We start from the raw sequence: 19,342 nt of genomic DNA, 5'->3' as shown, positions 1-19,342 counted from the left end.
CTTCACCACTACCCCAAGTGGGAAAATGAGACTGTGAAACAGAGACCACTTCTTATTCCCATCATTTCTCTCAATCATACTACCTACCCAAACAGAGCATCCAAATAGGTGCAATCCTGCAGATCCAAGTTACCCAATATAAATCTGCCCCTTAATTTTCTCAATCTCTTCAGTGGTGGGATTCTTCTGCTTAATAACACCATACCAATTAGCTTACAAGAGGGAAAGAAAAATCCTTCCATTCTTTAAACACTATTATACAATAAATCATATTTGACCCTTCTTAAGTCCTTCTAGCACAGTACTGCTAACATTTTAAGTACGCATTTCTACAGAATGTAAATTCGTTGCTGCATACTCAGACCTTAGCGCACACAGTTTAGCTTCTTTAAAGTGTGGGAGTTGTGGTTATTTGGTAACTGTCATGTTGTATCATCATGTTCCAAAGAGCATATACCTCCTATGAAATTAAGGTATGTTATAATACAGGGCCACCCTTAACTCCAGAAATGTTTAATAAAATTCACTAAAACAATTTCATTTATATTATTTTAGTTTTTTAGAAAGTAAGTATAGGGCTTCCCTGGTGGCACAGTGGTTGAGAGTCCGCCTGCTGATGCAGGGGACGCGGGTTTGTGCCCCAGTCTGGGAAGATCCCGCGTGCCGCAGAGCGGTTAGGCCCGTGAGCCATGGCCGCTGAGCCTGTGTGGCCAGAGCCTGTGCTCCGCAACGGGAGAGGCCACAACAGTGAGAGGCCCGCGTACCACACACACACAAAAAAAACTAAACTAAAAAGTAAGTATACTAGTGTGAAAAGGAATCCTTAATTCAGTACCTTCCTTGAAACTACTCCAGTGAAAGAGGCCTAAGAGGTATGTAGTAGGTGAGGGAAAAAAAAGGGATCATAAATAAAAGTTACTGGTTTCAATTAATGCTCTTTGACTGTGATGGAAAGAAAACCACAGGGTGGGAAAAGATTCAAGGATAGAATAAAATGTAACAGATAAAAATCACATCTGAACAGAGAAAATATTTAACTAAATTAATCTGAGAGTTCCAACATGCAGATATTTAATACAGGCCTGCTTTTTACTAATGTGAAGTTATATCAGAAATACTAAAATAGGCAACTTACATATCTTATTTGAGAATTTGGAAGTTTAATGCCCAAGGATTAAACACTCCAACTAACTCTCACACAATTTTATAAATAAATATACACTATTCTTTCATGGATGTCACAATTAACATACATTTGATGGCACTAGCATCTAAAACCTGAGACACTGTACTTCTTCCTATACTCTTGGCTTTTAGCATTCTGCTATATCACTTCTAAAGTAGAGAAAGCCAAATGCAGGTAGAAAAAGACCTACGAAAATAGACCATACTCACAACAGTCTTATACACTGTAGTAGAACCAGAACCTAACACTTCTGCTGAAGGAGTGAAACAAGTGCAGAAAATGCACACAATGTAGAATCAACACTAGAAAATTTATAACTGTAACAGGAGTGGCAAACAAAAACACAGATTACACCCAAATGATAAGCATCTTTTACCTGGATCTGGAGGGGCCTGTTGCTGCCAATGTGGATACGCATTTCCCCACCCCTGGGGAGCATAAGGGGCTGGAGGACCACTGAAAACACAGAAATCAATTTTAAAATAGTTTCCCCAAATCTAGAATCTTTGAGGAAAAGCCTAGAACCAAACTCAAAACTTACTGAGGAGCAGGGCCAGGTGGTCCCGGATTATAAGGTGCAGGGTTATATGGTCCCATTGGAGTTCCAGGCCCAGGGGGCCCAGGAGGCCCATGGGGGCCTGGGACACCATGGGGCCCATGGGGTACAGGTGGCCCTAAAGGATTTACTGGGCCCTGCAAAAAAGCAAAAGACAAACAAAAATCAGAAAGACAGTAATGGTTAAACATTTCAAAGGCCAAATAACCTTCCATTTCTACCCTTTTACCTAACCACAAGCAATCTAAAATTTATGATTTTCTTCATTTCCTCACTCATGTTGCAAAACTTCTGAAAGGCATGTAAAATTAATTAAAATCAACAGCATTAGCAAAGAACTGAAACATTAACTTTACCTTCTATTCTTTTCAGGCGATTCCCTTTTCCATTATTTCCCTTTCCTTGTACAATTTTTACTTTTACTAGCCCTTTATCATCTTAATCATGGAAGCTTATCAAATATCAAGTTCTTACCTCTAGCTCTTCTCTCTCTGCATCTACTCTACATCTATTTACTTAACATTGTAATCAGAGAACCATGCTGACAATACAGTCCTCAAATTGCTTAGGTCTCATATCGTGAACTGGCTATTGAATACTTCCCCAATAATGTAACAAGTTCTCACTCAACAAACCAGTCCTTCTCACAGCCTTCCTGTCACTGAGCCCCATTTCAATCAATAATTTAATTCATTTCCTCCCTTACCCTTTTTATCATAATTTTCTGAATACCATGAAGATTCCCTTTTTAATTGATTTAACAAATCAGGATATTTCGTATCCATTTCATGCCACATCATAATTAACAATGCTTAGTTGATTCTTCTTTGATAATCCAACTTGTAAGGACCACTAGATTTAACTGTTCTAAAATAAAATATTCCTTTCATGCAGTTAATACTCACCATGTGACAATTTGGACAAAAATGCTTAATCTATATATGGTTGTCAATTTTCTCACTACAATAAAGCCAAACTTCAAGACTTTCATAATAACCTGTCTCTTTAAGTCTCTAACTGCTGTCATTATCCCTCACTTCAATTATACATAACCTTTCCTTTCCAAATAGTAAAAAAAAGGATTACTGAAAAAAGGTAGCAGCATTTTTACAGGGCTTTGTGCTAGGCACTCTTTTAAGGGATAAACACACATACTTCAAACATTTAATCCCTATAACCCTAAAAGGTAGGTATGATTATCCTCACTTTCAGATGAAAAAGAGGCAAAGAAGAGTGTAATTATCTTCCCCCAAGGTCACACAGTCAGTAAATGATTCAGAGTATTTTGAACCCAAATAGCCTGACTCAAGAGTCCAAGAACTTCTTAAGAGCTTCTCTTGAACAACCTATCTAGTCTGTCCATCAATCCAGAAGCAATGCTGATGATAGCAAAATCCAAAACCAAGATGCACTATTCATTTTTCTGCCATCAATTCCTGCCATTACTGAGTCCAACAATTATTTTCTTCATTTTTTTGAACAATTATACTTATTCTCCATACCACAGAACTTATGTTTGTATATATTTTTATAAAGTATTCTTTTTTTTTTAAAATAAATCTGTCTATCTATCCTACCTACCTACCTACCTATCTATCTATCTTGGTCGTGTTGGGTCTTCGTTGCTACACGAGGGCTTTCTCTAGCTGCTGTGAGCGGGAGCTACTCTTCGTTGTGGTGCGCAGGCTCCTCATTGCGGTGGTTTCTCTTGTTGCAGAGCATGGGCTCTAGGCATACAGGCTTCAGTAGTTGTGGCACGTGGGCTCAGTAGTTATGGCTCACGGGCTCTAGAGAGCAGACTCAGTAGTTGTGGCACACGGGCTTAGTTGCTCCGCGGCATGTGGGATCCTCCCGGACCAGGGATCAAACCCAGGTCCCCTGCATTGGCAGGTGGATTCTTAACCACTGCGCCACCAGGGAAGTCCCCATAAGGTATTCTGAAGTGTCTTTTGTACATCTATTTTTGTTTTCCCAAGCAGAGAGAAACACCTCATTCACAGCATGGCAAACATCAAGAAGAACTTTCCTAAGATACTCTAATTATTATTAATAATTTAAGATGCTCGTTCACGTTAATTCTTCATGCTAAGATAAACACAGTAAAGCACTATTTCCTCACTATTTCCAAATTTGATCATGCATCAGAATCACCTGGAACATCCTTCTAAAATTAGATGCTGGGTCCTACTGCAGACATTCTGAATCAGAACTGTGTACGTTATATGTGTCAAGGTGTAAAGCACCCAAGCGCTCGACATTTTAAAACTCCCCAGACGACTGTCAGCCATTCTAAGAATTAGGATTTATAGATTTCTACTTTACTGAGGGGGCAGGCATCTGATTCACCTTTGCTTCACCAAAGTTGGGTAAGCAAGCCCTTAATAAATAGTGACTTCCTGTTAACTGTCTCCTTCAGGTATATTCCACAATCTTCCACCAACCCTAATACCGTAACTCAAGTAATGCTATCCTCTTATTTACCCACCCTCAAGTACAAGGTTCTGAACACCTGTAACTGTGTATTAACTGGGTTATTTTCATCGCTGGAAAATCTCTTCTATATTGTATGTTTCTATTATGTGACCAGACCTATAATTTTAGAGTAGAAATTAACATTTTTCTGTACAGCACTTATAGGAACCCATGAATTACTGTCTTATTTAACTAACAGGATCTGTGCTATCAATTGGAAGTTTAAAGCATACTCACACCAATCTTTTCTTCTATGAGTTGCCGAGCATAGTCTATTTGCTGTGGAGTGCCACGAATTGTAAATAACTTCATATTAGGATCTGCATTAGGTGGAGGATTTCTCTGAAGTTCTATTCTTGCACCAGACTGTTGGCTTATGCTTTTTATGGTTTCACCTCCTAAAATCAAAGCACAGTAATTTCTCTAAAGATTCAAAGGATACAGAGAAGCTATTCAAAAACTGGTCACAATTAAGAAGGAAGGTATGAACAGTAACCCATTTGCCTATATTCTACTAGGAGTTTCCATTTATTCTACACTTTAAATCAAATTATATGAAGCATTTCACACATTTAAGTTTCAAGACATAACTTAGTATGTCTGCACCCAACCTTAAAATGAATTATAACATCAAAATATTTGCTTCAAAGAAATTGCTTTTCTAAGCAATGTAAATATAAACTAACACAATGATTTAAAAATTCAAAAATTTAAAAACATGTCAGGAAACAGCAAAATAAACAAAAACACTAACCACTTTCTAGGTCAGAAGAAAAATTTCTTACACTAATAATTATACTGTTGGTTCCCTTCTCTAGAAGCCAATGTGATTCAAATCCCACTCTTGACTTAAGTACATATAAAGCCCTTCATTTAGGCTTTAGGTGTTACTATCAGCGTAAGAACACTTTTCTACTAAAACACAGCCAAAAAAAAATTATTGCTACTCATTTACAACAGCAACAGAAATAGCATCCAGAACCGTTAAATTATTAACCACACAGTAATAGTTTTAAATACATTGCCTTTTCCTATTATTAATCCAGTTTTTCCAGTTGGTACAATGAAATTAAATTCCTGTAGTCCACCAGGTGGTCCCATGTTCCAGTTGCCTTGACCTCTACCTCTTCCTCGACCACCAGGTCCAGGTCCACCAGGATTACCAGCCTAAAAGAGGAGAAAGACAAAGTCAGAAATATGCTCTTCTTTCCACAGTAAAATTATTACACATCTATTTCCCTTAACTTTCATTTTCCTAAATGAGAAGTTTAGAGAAGTTGGGACACACCTTGGCCCAAATAATCAAGAAATGACCACCACCATTTATTCCTTTTATGCCGTGGTGAATAAAGCAGTGCACTTATGTAGCTGCCGTCCTGCTCCAAAATGTTCATCTTAAAGCAATTTAAACTTTCTAGCTATTAATGAAGTATCACCAAACAGATTCTGATAAAAATAATATGGAGGGGGACTTTCATATTTAATGAAGCAAAGTATTTTTAAAATGGAAACAAAACAATGAAAATTTAACATTCTATCAAACCTGAACACTTCGGAGAAGGTCTGTAATAATTTCTGCAGCATGTTGACATCGGTCTGGAGGTCCTGTTATTTGTGCTATTCTATCTGGTGTCGTTCCGTCATCTTTAAACAAAGGAAACAAATTGGATTAATTTAGCATTAAATTAATTAGTGTCAAAAGTAACTGCCTCCAACGCTTAGAAAATAAATATATGTACTCACCTGGCTTAAACTGAATTCGAACACCAGCATCATTTTGTATTTTTTTAATCATCTCTCCATTTCTTCCTATTACGATGCCAACAGCAAATCTTGGAATGGGGACCTTATGCAGAGAAGACCAAGCATTAGGAAAGCCATTTCCTGAAAAATTAATCTGCCCCAAACCATAGAAGTACTATATTTATATCAAAGAGGTTGGCAAGATACAAAGTACACATTCTGTATTGTAAGGTAGAAAGTGAGGGGGAAGACAGTACAATGTTAGAGAAGGCTATGTAAAACAAAACAGGAAAAGCCTTATTTTATTTATGGACTAGCATTCAACCACTTCTAAATTGGTATTTTTACTTACATCTATTCCTTCATTTCCTCCTATTCTTGACCCATACTCATTTCGAACTTCTCTGAAACCACCTTGATCACGAATTAATTCTAACACCATTTCCTTGGCTTGCTGAAGTAGAAAAAATTACCCAATTTAGGAATCGTGTCTCAAAACGCTGTAATTATTCATGCATGTGTTCCCCCTCTGCCATCCACCCCAAATCCCTCTTTGTAAAATATAAACTTAAGTTTACTTGAACTTTGTATGGGTCCCCTGTAATCCTAAGAGGTTTGTCAGCACCAGTGTTCTGAGGTCCATCTTGGATCATAACCATTTTAACTCCAGCCCGTTCCTGTTAATCACAGAAATCAGATGTATTAACAAGAGGGGAGAGGAAGGAAACGGGCTTCAAAACAGACAAAAAGTAATCATTTTACAAATACCTGAAGTTGTTTAATAGTCTCTCCCCCCTTTCCAATGACTAATCCTGCTTTGCTAGCTGGAATCATGATTTCTTGAACCGCATTTCCTGGCCCATCACCATGATGGAAGCCAGGGGCTGGTCTTCCTTTTTCAACAATCTGGTCCAGTAACCGTTTTGCTGATCTGTTAACAAATTAATAGCCAATACAAAATAATATAATCAGGTACTCCTCCCATCCCAATTCAGGATAAGGTGGCCTAAAACTAAATTTTAACAATTAAAAGAAAATGCCGTGAGTGTCAAAGACTGAAACCACACAATAAATTTTCTAGGTATCAATATATAATCAATATTTTTGAGAACAGTCCAAAATTTCCAAGACACACCCTATTTCTAAAGTTATCTCAGAATAAAGCTCATTCTTCCAAAAATAAACCATGTGTTTACTTTTTAAAACCTTTACTTTGGTTACTCACATGTTAAAATTTATTTGTTCATTCAACAAATACTTAAGAAATGTCAACTATATGCCAGGTACTATTCTAAGTAATGGGGTTACAGCAATGAAATAAAAAGACAAGGTCCTTGCTGGCATGCCTTAACTTCATTAAATAAGTAAAAATAGCAGGTTAAAGAAAAAACATGTCATTTGTGAAGTGCTATAAAGAAAACCAAAACAAGATAAGGAGGACAGGTTGTGTGTATGTATGTGAAGGGATGCTATTTTATGCAAAATAGATAAATGAACAATTCCCTGGCGGTCCAGTGGTTAAGACTCTGCGCTTCCACTGAAGCAGGCTCAAGTTCGATCCCTGGTCGGGGAACTAAGATCCCAGAAGCCGCATAGCAGGGCAAAAAAAAAAAAAAAAAAAAAAAAAAAAAAAAAAAAAAGAATAATGAATGACCTTACTGATAAGGAGACATTTGAACCAAGACCTGAAGGAAGTAGAGGAGTGACTATGAAAATATCTGGGGAAAAATGTTCCAGGGAGAAGAAACAGAAAGCGCAAAGGACTCTAAAGAGAAGCACGCTTGGTGTGCTGAAAAAATAGAAAAGAGGCTAAATGGGGCTAGAACAGAGTGAGTTGGGAGAAGAATGGTAAAATATGAAGTGAGAAAGGTGGCAGGTAAGCCAAGACATAATAAAGACACTGACTTCTACTCTAAATGGGAAAGCATTAGAGGATCTTTGAGCAAAGTAGTGATATGAATTGATTCATATTTTAAAAGGATCGGTATGGCTATACTATAATTAGACAAGGCTAAAAAGAATGGAGACACATTGTGGTAATATAGGCAAATGGTGTCATAGATAAGGTGACAGTACAGAAGGTGGCAAGAAGAGGCTGAATTCCAAATAACTGGGAAGGAAAAAATGCTTACGGATAAATGAGACTTTAGAGAAAGATAAAGTATTAAAACAGAGTTTTCATACACTGAAATGAGATGAACTAGATTGAGTAAAAGAAAAAGCATGGGCTGGAAAACAATGATTCTGTTTTTAACAATTTGAAGTTTAACATTTAAAGATGTCTAGTAGACATTCAAGTGGACAGTATACTAAGGAAGCAGCTGGATATGAATCTGGAATTTAGGGAAAGAAATCAAGGCTGAAGATTCAAGCAGAGCTACCACCTTTTTAAGGAGTTTTTTTGTAAAAGAGAGCAGAGAATTAGAAATGTGGGGTTTAGGGATGGTTTTCTGTTTAGAGGGATTTTCAAGCATGTTTATATGCTGTTAGAAATTTTCTAAAAAAAGGGAAAAGGAATAGCGCAGGAGAAAGTCAGTTCAATTGCAGGGACAATATCCTTCAGTAGGAAGGAAGGGCTGGAACATGATTTTCGTACTTACTGGACAGACTCAGGGGTTCCAGTTAACATACAAGACCTTTCTGGAAGGCCACCACTGTCTACAATTAAAAACAAACAAAAATCTTAGGCCAAGAAAATGTTAACAGAATCATTTTCACTAGCAACTTTAAAAATGCTAGTTTTCTTGTCACTTTGAAAAATAACAGCAAGAGAATAACATTACCAGGAGCTATCTGTATTTTGCATCCAGATTCCTGTTGTATGCGTGAGATCTGTTCACCTCCTCTGCCAATTACTAGTAAGAAAAAAGAAAATTATTTGCTGAAAGATTTTAAAGTATGTTTTGATTATGTTTTTTCATAGCTTTAAAAAAATCAGATTACTTACTAAATCCAACCATCCCATCTGGAACTTTGTATTCTTCTGTCATTACAGACCTGCTAAGAAATAACAGAAACCAACATTTTCCTTCAAAGAAAGATAGATAATTTGTTTATAAATAAAAGGTAAACATAAAAATGGAAATCTAATGGCTCCTAATAACTTAAACTACATTTCCAGGCACATACTTAAAATACTCAAAGTCAAAATACGGGGCCTGAGTAGTTAAACTCAGTATCTTAATTAAGGTCATACACATCAAGTGAGGAAGGTATGGTGGATGGAACAGTCTGAAGGCACGAACAAAAAGGAGTTGGGGTGCAGTTCAGGAGATACCATTTTAACAGTTATTTTAATTCAGCTTAGTTCTTCTAAAGTGTGGCTAATTCCACCCATCCTTTCAAATTACAAATGTATCTCACTCAAGAAAACAGATCATTTGCTATCACCTATTTGAGTCAAGGGAAATGAACCATATATACCAAAAAAAAAAAAAAAAAAAAAAAAGCAGACACATATTCACTATATACTAACTTGGCTGTGTTTCATATACAGTTCAACTAAAACTTGCAAAGTGCTCTTTGAAAAGCTTTTATTTGACTATACCTTTGCTGCTGATGCATCGGTGGTAACTGTGTTCCGAAAGCTACCAAAAAATTAAATAAAGTGAGAATTTAATTTAATTGACATATATTTAACAATATAATCATTTTAAGCAATTCTAAAATCTTTCCCTGACACACAGACAACACCCTGAAGAGCACAAAAATTTTATGCAGAATACTTAACACTGAGAGTGGGCAAGAAACTCAGTGAAATGGCAGACATTATTGGCAATAGCATAAAAGAAAAACTGTCCTTTTTCAAGCAGCATAAGCAAAGATTAAGAAATGGAGCTATAACCCCTATGTTCATAGCAGCACTATTCACAATAGCCAAGACATGGAAATAACCTAAATGTCCATTGACAGATGAATGGATAAAGAAGATGTGGTACGTATATACAATGGAATACTACTCAGCCATAAAAAAGAATGAAATAATGCCATTTGCAACAACATGGATGCAACTAGATATCCATACTAAGTCAGAAAGAGAAAGACAAATATATGATATCACTTATATGCGGAATCTAAAATTTGACACAAATGATTCTACCTACGAAACAGAAACAGACTAGTGGACAGAGAACAGACTTAAGGTGGTGGGGGGTGGTGTTGGGCTGGGGGAGGGTTGGAGTGGGAAGTTGGGGTTAGCAGATATAAGCTAATATGTACAGAATGGATAAACAATGAATTCTTACTACATAGCACAAAGAACTACATTCAATATCCAATGATAAACCATAATGAAATATATAACAACTGTACTTCAAAAACAGAGCTATAAAATAAATTGAACATGTAAAATGACTTAGCAACTAAATCTTAAATTATATTGATACATGGCCATAATTGAACTAGGAGATAGGAGGTATATTTTCAGAAATAAATTCATACAAAAAGATAATTTATGGCCTTCAACTAACTTCAAAGATACCCAACAAAACATAGGAACAAAGCCCTAATATTAAAATCCATAGTTACTTTAACTTTTAACCCAATTTAAAATAAATACTTACAGTCATTTTGAGGAGCAACTTTCTTAGCATCTGGCTGATCTGTAAAATTAAGAGTCTTTTAATTTTTTGCCAGTAAGTACAAACATAAGACTTAGCTCCCCCATGCCCAATCAAGAATACCAATATAAACATTTACTGAAATAGCTGAGGGTATTGTTTATCATTTGAACCAAAACTGCCAAAACTCAACCCAAACACTTAGTGATCGAAAGAAAACGGCATTTCTTTCATTCTCTTCATGTTTAAAAGATGCACAGACATTAAAAAAAGTTCTTTTTTACGGAATCAAATCACTGACCTTAATGTATGTTAAGCACTTTAGAATGATACAAGACAAAGTATTTACTCCGTTACTTAGCAAAACATCACATGCTAAAGTCTAATGATGCTTCCCACTGTAGGAACTGAAGATTGGAAGGAAAAAAACCTATCAAAATGTGAAAATTTGACATATCAAAAGTTGAGTGTATCTGACAGTGAACACAAAGCTATGAAAAATAAGTGAAAAATCACATTGCAAGGCAATCTCAATCTAAACTGTTCTACTGTTCCTAACCAAACATTTCACAGCATAAACTTCAAAAGAAACTCAAACAACTACATGACTTCATCTTTATCTACATCCTTTACACACATGAATACAATGCGTACCTTAGAATAGACAACCTACAGCTCAAAGTACTACGTTCTCCTCCCCCCTTCAAACTTAAATGATTAAACATCAGAATGTTGTGCAACAAAAATTCAGACACATAATCCAAGAAATATTTGTGTCCATTTAAGAATCCACTGGTTTATTTCACGTTTACATACTGAACACAGGTAATAAATAAAAATTCCTGCCTTTAAAAGGAGAGGGCATTCCCTCCCAGTGTGTTGTACTGCTCGGACTTGTCCAAGAGCCATCTACACATAAAATAAAAAGAATACATTACATACAACATCTGAAGCATCATTAGCTCATTTTTTTTGTATATTAAAACCTCACTATAAATGTGAAAGACACTTAAATAAAAGGAAACCAAGCACTCCTGGTCAAAAGCTACAAATACATTCTATACGCTCATTCAGAATCCTCCTTTTAAAAAAAAAGGGCAAAAAGAAAATGTATCAAAATTCATACATCAAATCTAAAACAAAAAAATATGTGCAGACTTCTAAGTTCAGAAGGTTCAACAATTATGTTTTTAAAAAATACAAGGCACTGTTTATCTACTGTTTTAAGCCACATTTTGAATTAAACCTGAAACACAAAACAAGGTACTAAAACAAACAAAAAATGGTATAACCTGCAACACACTAAAGTAGCAAACTATAACAACTTCAACCTTTAAAGTGAAATCTGAAATAACAAAGTAATGAGAATACAGCATCTCAGATTAATTCATGTATGATGAGAAAAACCCATGAAATGTTTCCTAAACATTTTGTATTTTTGTTTTCTTCAGTATATTAACAAGTCGTCTGTGCAAACTATCAATCTGGCACAATCCTAAAAGAGGGAAAATGATGTTCTCTAGTAAGACAAAACTGGCTGGTTAACTCAAATTTTACCTACCTTGTCTAGGTCTCTTTTCCCCCCTCTCCTTTTGAGTCCAATATAACCCTTACAATTTTAGGAACCTTATGATAAAAGCAATGTTTCAAAAAAAGAACATCTGAAAAATACTGAAAATCACTTCAACTAAACTCTGTGTAAAACAATTTAAAATATTTATGGCTATAACTTACCTCCATCTTCCAAAGGTCTTTTCTGTCCCCCATAACCATAGTCATTTGAATTCAGTGATGTACCAGCATCACCTCCAATTTTTGCTGCAATCTTAAAAAAACAAAAAACACACCGTCATTAAGGATAGCACCATAACTACATTATTTCCTAATATATGCTAAATATCTATCACATAAGAAAATTAATTTGATAGACAAATTAAAATTGCAGTTCAATTTATTACTATCATTAATAACTTCAGAGCTAACAAATAATCATCATCTGGAATTGCTTCTGATATATCTCTATAAAAACAAAGAAGTAATCAATTAAGAATCTTTAGAAGACTGACCAAATAACTTTGAGGAAAATATGGATCCTAATCCTATCTTCTCCATGTCTCTCTCCCATGACTCTCTATATGTTGGTATAGGGAGAACGTGAACATGCTAAGGCTGTGCTGTCTAATAAGGTAAAATGCTAGCCACATTTGGTTACTGAGTATTTCATATGTCTAGTCCAAATTGAGATGTACTTCACGTGTAAAATGCACACCAGATAGCGAAACCTTGGAACAAATATAAAGAATGTAAAGCGTCTCAAAAATTTTTATATTGAACACGTTAAAATGGTAATATTTTAGATATGTTGGGTTAAACAAAACATGTAACTTGCATTATACTTCTATTGGACAATCTTTTTCTAAGGGAACGAGGCGGTGTGGAGGAAGCCTGGGAAGTTGTATGTCTAAGGAAGTCTCTGTTATAGAACCACAACTCATTTCACTGTTAGAGACTTTTAACTTTTAGAGTGGGGCAAACATAGTATAAGAAACACCAGCCTCGGGCTTCCCTGGTGGCGCAGTGGTTGAGAGTCCGCCTGCCGATGCAGGGGACACGGGTTCGTGCCCCGGTCCGGGAAGATCCCACATGCCGCGGAGCGGCTAGGCCCGAGAGCCATGGCCGCTGGGCCTGCGCTCCGCAACAGGAGAGGCCACAACAGTAAGAGGTCCGCGTACCGCAAAAAAAAAAAAAAAGAAAGAAAAAAGAAACACCAGCCTCAAGTCTTAAGTGGGGCACAATCAGGGGTTATTTACTGCATTTTTCTATGAAAAGGGAAATGGAACTAAAATTGCTGAGTGCCAGCAAAAGGCCAAACTCTGTATTATGATAAATGTTTTATACTCATTTTGTCACTGAATCATCACAATTCTATGAGGTACAGTATTTAGTGAGATAGATATCCATTTTACAATTGAAAACAATCTCAAGAGGTAACTTAACCAATGTTACATAGTAAGTCAATGGTGGAGAAGTCCCAATTTCTACACACCTTGGCAGTTACAAGTGGTAATCACCAAAGATGGGTGATGGGCTCATTAGAGTTCACCACGTTATTCTTTCAATTTTGAGTATGCTTGAAATTATCCATGATAAAAATTAAACAGAAAATGAAACTTTTGGTGACTGGAATTCTTCTAAAAAGGTGTTGATGTGGAACTAAACCAAGTGCCTCAAGCTTCATTATAATTAGAAAACTGGAAAGGATAAGCGTATTCAACGACTTGAATCCAATATGTATCACGTAAGTCCTAAACATATGTCAGTTCCCATATACCAAATGTATTTCCTAGGATTCCTAGGTTTCCCTTTTTCTCATTTGTAAATGCAAACACCCACCACAAAGCATATTAATTAGGATTAAATATAAAAATGCTCAACAAGAAAGGTATACAATTATATATTTCCTGACTTTATAGCTTTGGTCACTCTAACCTATCTTAATCATCTTTCACTTTCTCAAAAGCTTATTCGAATCTTTGATCTAATTAAAATCTTATTTCTTCCCTGAAAGTCTTCCTCATCACATCTGAGAACTGCTTTTCCACCATTCAGTTTTAAAGCAATCAGCATTTGAATTGTTCCTCAGGAAATTTAACATACTGCTAGGCATTGATGTTATGAGGAAAATATTTCTGGTCCATGGAAAGAGTTAATACTAATGAAAGAAAATGGTTTAGGCTGGTAGTACCTTCTGCAGTTAGCTTTTATAAACACTGAGTTTGCAAAGCAGCACTCCTTTAACTCCAAGGAACTTCTGCACAGAAAAAGGATATTTATTTATACCTCCCTATCCACTGAATAGTTCTAAAAATATCCAACTGAAAATAAAATTGATCTTTAGTTCACTCAGAAGAACCAGTTAACACCATCTCAAAAATTCAGAACCAATACAAAAACATTAGAGAAGAACTTTTAGAAAAAATACTAACACAGATTTAATCAATTCTCCAAGATCAACAGAAAACATACACTTCCTAGGTCACTGCACAGAATTTAAGAGAAACAGTAATTCCTACAATCCAGTCTCTAACTATATAAAATTCTTATGAGACTAGTAAAATTAAGTGTAGGTAACTTCTTTGATTTTCAATTTACAGTAAAAATTCAAGCTTTCCATTTGGACCCTGCCTACTTCTCAAATGAATAAATATTTTTTGTGCTTTCAATGTTTTAGCATTTTCCACCTTTCTTCATCAATTATTCCTAGAATCCAAGAATTTTGGAGTTGAAAGGAAAGTTGGGATTATTCAATCATACCACCTGATTTTAGAGATTAAAACGACAAGAACAAAACCACAAACAACAACACACAAAAAGCTGATTTTCAGAAGTAATTACCTAAATGCCCAAAATGACTATCTCCTAATTTTCAGTCTACATGCTTCCTTAGGCTTTGGGGTCCAACCGTGATTTGGGGTCAGTGGTAATTCTGGTTTTACTGCTTTGTGTCCTTGCCAAATTTTCTTAAGCATTTTGTGCCTCATTCATCTTCTGTGTACAAAAGAGATAAATAGTTTCTACACTTACCCTGTAGAATAGTTGTGAGAATTAAATGAATTAATATAAATATGCTTAGCACAGAGCCTAATATGTAGCATATAAATTGCCAGTTACTATGAACAAATCAGCACACTTTAATTCAACTATAAAGCAGGTTCACAAGACTTCAAATATTCAATTTAAAAAATTTAACAGGTTTTTATTTGTACTGGCCAAAGATATACACTTTGAAAGAACATAATTATTTTCAGAACAAAATTTCATTACTGCTTTAATTCATTAAAGATATCTGTTGATTCAATTCAATAAATAATGAGTACCTACTATGGGCAAGGTCCTAATGGATTCAATTCCTATGCACCAGAAATGTGAAGAGGCTAGAAATATTACTAGCCCACCACTTTATTAGTATTGTCCCCTCTTTACAGCCCAGAAATCTGTGCTTATTATCATAATCAAGCTTTGCTATCCCATCTCAAAATGTGTTAGAAAAACAAAAACAACCAAACAACCCCACCCCCCACACAAATACTAGTTTTCACTGGAGATTAATGCTAAGTAAAAAGTCAACAGTCCTATTTTATAAATTCTTCATTGCATTCAAACATAATACAGTCTGAATTACTTTCACAATTATCAAGAAAGAGATTTCAAGAATTGAGTACTTAATGATTAATTTAATAGTTGTTTAGAGGGGAAGTGATGAGGATTGATATTCTTGCATAACCTGTGATCTACCACTATACTTAGTCTCAGTCTCTGATTCACTTCTATCTTCATATAACCTTAAGGGGAAAAAAGTAGATAGATGTATCTCAATTTTCCAGTGTTTCAAAGACAGAACTTATTATCAGTGTGATCACTAAAGATCTAATCAAAGAATTTCAACATCACCCTCTGCAGTTACAGTTTGAAATACCCAAATATAAATTTCTAAAGTAGACAGGTTGGAAACCTAAACTAGAGAAGCAGTCTGGTGCCCCTGTGCTAGATTTAGCTCACAGAATATTATAAAAATCTGGAAATTTCACATTAAGAAAATAAGCTATTAGAATTCTCTGGAAAAAAGACTGAGCAACTCGGCCTCAATTGCCTCATGGCAACAATCAGCTAGAGTAAATGCTACTAGCATTTACTAGATAGGGACCAGGGATCCCTATCATTTGTTCTGCTTTCCTGCATAACAAAGAACTATCCAGCTGAAATGCCAATAGCTTCCCAAGCAGTATGCAGCTCTTTGAAGGCAAGAAGCTGTTCTTATACCTCTTCCTTCCAAAGAACACAGCACAATACTCTAGACAAAGAAAAGAAACTTAAGGTTAGATGGAGATTTTGGAAATATAATTCAGTATCCATTTAATATAGATAAGGAAAAACGTATTTCAGGGATTAACCTAATTTGTCCCTTCAGCCCAAGCACTTTTCCCTATACTCGACTTACATAATCAGACAAGCAGCTCTACAACCAATATAGAGGCACTCTCAAATGTAACCAGAAGGGGCAATTCAACTCAAATGCTAAATATGAGAATCTCAGATTTAAGATTAATTCTGTAGAAACAATCAAATTACAGCAAAGACACTTGTAAATTTTATTACAGAAAGGGCACTGGGGCAGCTACTGGCATACAAACAGAGGACAAGAAATTCATAGTTTGAGGACAATTTCTATATTTAAAAAGGCAGTCTAAATAAGAAAATTGTCTTCAGAAGTTGTATCCACCTGTACCTTTTCTCACCTCGTTTTCCACCCTCCTTCCCCCACGCAACCCTATCCTCCAGTGACTTCACTCTTAGGTTCTTGTCATCCCCAAAACCCCCATACCTTTGCACATGCTGCTTCTTTCTCCACTGGTCAAACTCTCACTCATTCTTTAATGCCTTGCTTAAAATATCAGTCCTTTACTTTGGCAGTTAGGTACCCCAACCCCTGGTGTTATGTACAGTACCTGATTCATAGAACTCTAAAATGTTTATAGAACAAATGGATGAATTAACAGTGCCCATATTTTGTCTACTGTTTGAAAGCATTAATCAGATACTTCTATTCTTTTGTCTTTGGTTCCCTGATCATCATAGCTTCCTAGAAGGCAGAAACCCAATTAACACATTTAAAAAGTCTCCAGTATTTATGTACAGTGTCACAAATTAATTCAATATGCTGGTTGAATAAAATAATTCAGGTGAGTCTTCCAATCCAATCTAATAAAACCCTTCTAACAGAGTTCCTGACATTATATAAACGTTTCAGTCACTATTCTAAACATGTTCAGAAGTAGTAAATAAGAATTAGGTAAATAAATCGCAGAATTAGGGTTAATGATGACCTTCTGTTGACTCCTTGGAAAATTTCTGATTAAAAACAAGTACAGGTACATTTTTATTTATAATGTGTTCACATTATAAAAATATGAGCGCTTTGCTACATCACTACAGATTTTATGGATTTTGACTCAAATGATACTTTAATCCAACCGGGGGGTGAAAAGTAAGTTAACGAAATGAACTAATGTAATCAAAACATACCACAAAATTGGATTCTGATTACCATGAGCTTAACACTGTACCCTAAAAATGTCTAGCATCTAACACGCATCATGTCATAACGAGAATATAAGATTCTTACTTTTACTTAGACACAAGTCCATACCAACATCACACGTTTTAAAATTACATTAAGGGACTATCTAATAAAGTTCAAATAAAATCCTAGAATATAACTTTTTTTTTTTTTTTTTTACAGCTTTTGTTTGGGAAAGTGGTGCCTTCAGGGCAAATGTACGCACCTACGTAATACAAAGAGGTCTGGTCAGTTTACGACTCTGAACTGAGAGGCAGATTCAAATTGAAACTTAGGGTATAATGGCCCTGAAGCCATTTTGAGAAGTAAGAGGGAAGGAACCGTAGAACACGCGTAAATCCCGCCCTGAAGAGGGATTCCAACGCGGAATACGAGTGCTCGCCTCTAATTTTCTTCCTTGAAGGTGTGAAAGTGTATGGTACCGAAAGATTAACTGCGGGAGAGCTCGAACGGGTTGGAAGCTCTAAAGACTGCTTTAATGACAGATCCCTTCCCTTACCATGGCTCCGGCGGACAGACCCTAGTCCTTTCCCAAACTCATTACCAGAAGCTTCCATACTATTGTGTAAAACTACGCGCGCTTTACCCCATGGAAGAGGATGTTCACTCCGAGGAAAAGGAAACGCTTAACACCTAGGAGAAAAAAGCGCGAGTACCGCAGAAACGGGAGAAAAAAATCTAAAGCCATCTTCGCGTAGCACGCGTTGGGGTTCAAAGTGGCTTAGACACCAAGAACACAAAACCGAGTTCCAGCCTCTATTCGGTATTACCAACGTGGGGAAACGTGAGTCTCGTCACATTTCAGAGGGCGGAAGGGCACTTCTTTCCTCTTCCTCATGCGCGAAGAAGTAGCGGCCTACTCAGCCAACGGCCAATTACCGTGAGCTGTCGGGGTCTCGCCGCGCGGTCCAGACTTACCTGTCGGGCTCTCTGCAGCGCATCTTTGAAAGCATCGTTAACTCCTCCACCACCACCGCCTCCACCACCAGCTGAGCCAGAGGAGGGTGGAGGCACTGTTGAATAATCTGCCATGCCTACTCTACAGTGGCCGCTACCGCTTCTTCGCAGGGACCTCTCAGCCAACTGCTAAGAAAGGAAGAAAATGGCGGCCGCCGAGGCTGTATCACATTCTTGTGCGACCATCGTGCCGTAGAGGGGCGGAGACTGAAAGAAGAAAATCTCGCGATGTTTTGAAGCAACGCGCTGTTGTGGGGGGTGAGGCTGGAAAAAGCCAGGCAGCGAGATATCGCGAGAATTGTCTTTAGATTTCGCGAGAATGGGGTTTCTATTGGCGCCTCCTCTATGGGCGTTCTCGGGTTGAGGTGGTGCGGTTATCCCTCTGGGTTAGTGGAAAGACTGGTGAGCTGGCCGCCGTCTGCATGAATTTTTGAAAGGCTGGAGGAAAGGAGTAGTTTCTTATCGGTCGCCGCCTCAAGGAGGTAGAATGGGTGGATTTTCCGCCCAGGGTCATTCTGTGTACTAATGGGGAAGTGGGGGACGTCGATAGGCGTAACGGCGGCGCAGCAGTGTCTAGAGCGTACCGCCGGGAGGGCTCGTGGGAGACGCGCGCTTTGGCCGCCGCGCGGTGATGCTCCGGAAAACGTCCGCCCGGCATAGCGGGAACGCGGCATGATTTTAAGGGTAGTGAAGTGTCCCAGCATTTTACTTCTAGATTGTCAGTTTTGAGT

General features: G+C 36.9%; 1 protein-coding gene across 10 annotated transcripts in view; it reads right to left on the bottom strand.

The window, feature by feature from the left end:
- The window catches only part of FUBP1 (far upstream element binding protein 1), a 33,892-nt gene extending 15,119 nt beyond the window's left edge, over positions 1-18,773 (bottom strand). For 3 of the 10 annotated variants that reach the window (XM_082680237.1, XM_082680230.1, XM_082680232.1), the window contains exons 1-17: positions 18,573-18,773; positions 12,251-12,341; positions 11,363-11,425; positions 10,520-10,558; positions 9,505-9,544; positions 8,905-8,954; positions 8,741-8,812; positions 8,558-8,615; positions 6,726-6,888; positions 6,536-6,634; positions 6,310-6,411; positions 5,958-6,060; positions 5,758-5,858; positions 5,240-5,381; positions 4,452-4,612; positions 1,728-1,879; positions 1,563-1,642 (exon numbers count right to left, since the gene is read on the bottom strand). In XM_082680237.1, the coding sequence (XP_082536363.1) occupies positions 1,563-1,642; positions 1,728-1,879; positions 4,452-4,612; positions 5,240-5,381; positions 5,758-5,858; positions 5,958-6,060; positions 6,310-6,411; positions 6,536-6,634; positions 6,726-6,888; positions 8,558-8,615; positions 8,741-8,812; positions 8,905-8,954; positions 9,505-9,544; positions 10,520-10,558; positions 11,363-11,425; positions 12,251-12,341; positions 18,573-18,686 (1,630 nt within the window). In that variant the 5' untranslated portion in view covers positions 18,687-18,773. Of the gene's footprint in view, positions 1-1,562; positions 1,643-1,727; positions 1,880-4,451; positions 4,613-5,239; positions 5,382-5,757; positions 5,859-5,957; positions 6,061-6,309; positions 6,412-6,535; positions 6,635-6,725; positions 6,889-8,557; positions 8,616-8,740; positions 8,813-8,904; positions 8,958-9,504; positions 9,545-10,519; positions 10,559-11,362; positions 11,426-12,250; positions 12,342-18,572 lie in introns of all 10 variants that reach the window. The other 7 variants (XM_082680229.1, XM_082680234.1, XM_082680236.1 and 4 more) reach the window with 3 other exon arrangements.
- Between the last annotated feature and the right edge of the window lie 569 nt (positions 18,774-19,342).

The sequence above is a fragment of the Grampus griseus genome (assembly GCF_964374135.1).
Source record: "Grampus griseus genome assembly, chromosome: 1".
Lineage (NCBI taxonomy): Eukaryota > Metazoa > Chordata > Mammalia > Artiodactyla > Delphinidae > Grampus > Grampus griseus.
This window is presented reverse-complemented; position numbering and strand designations above follow the sequence as displayed.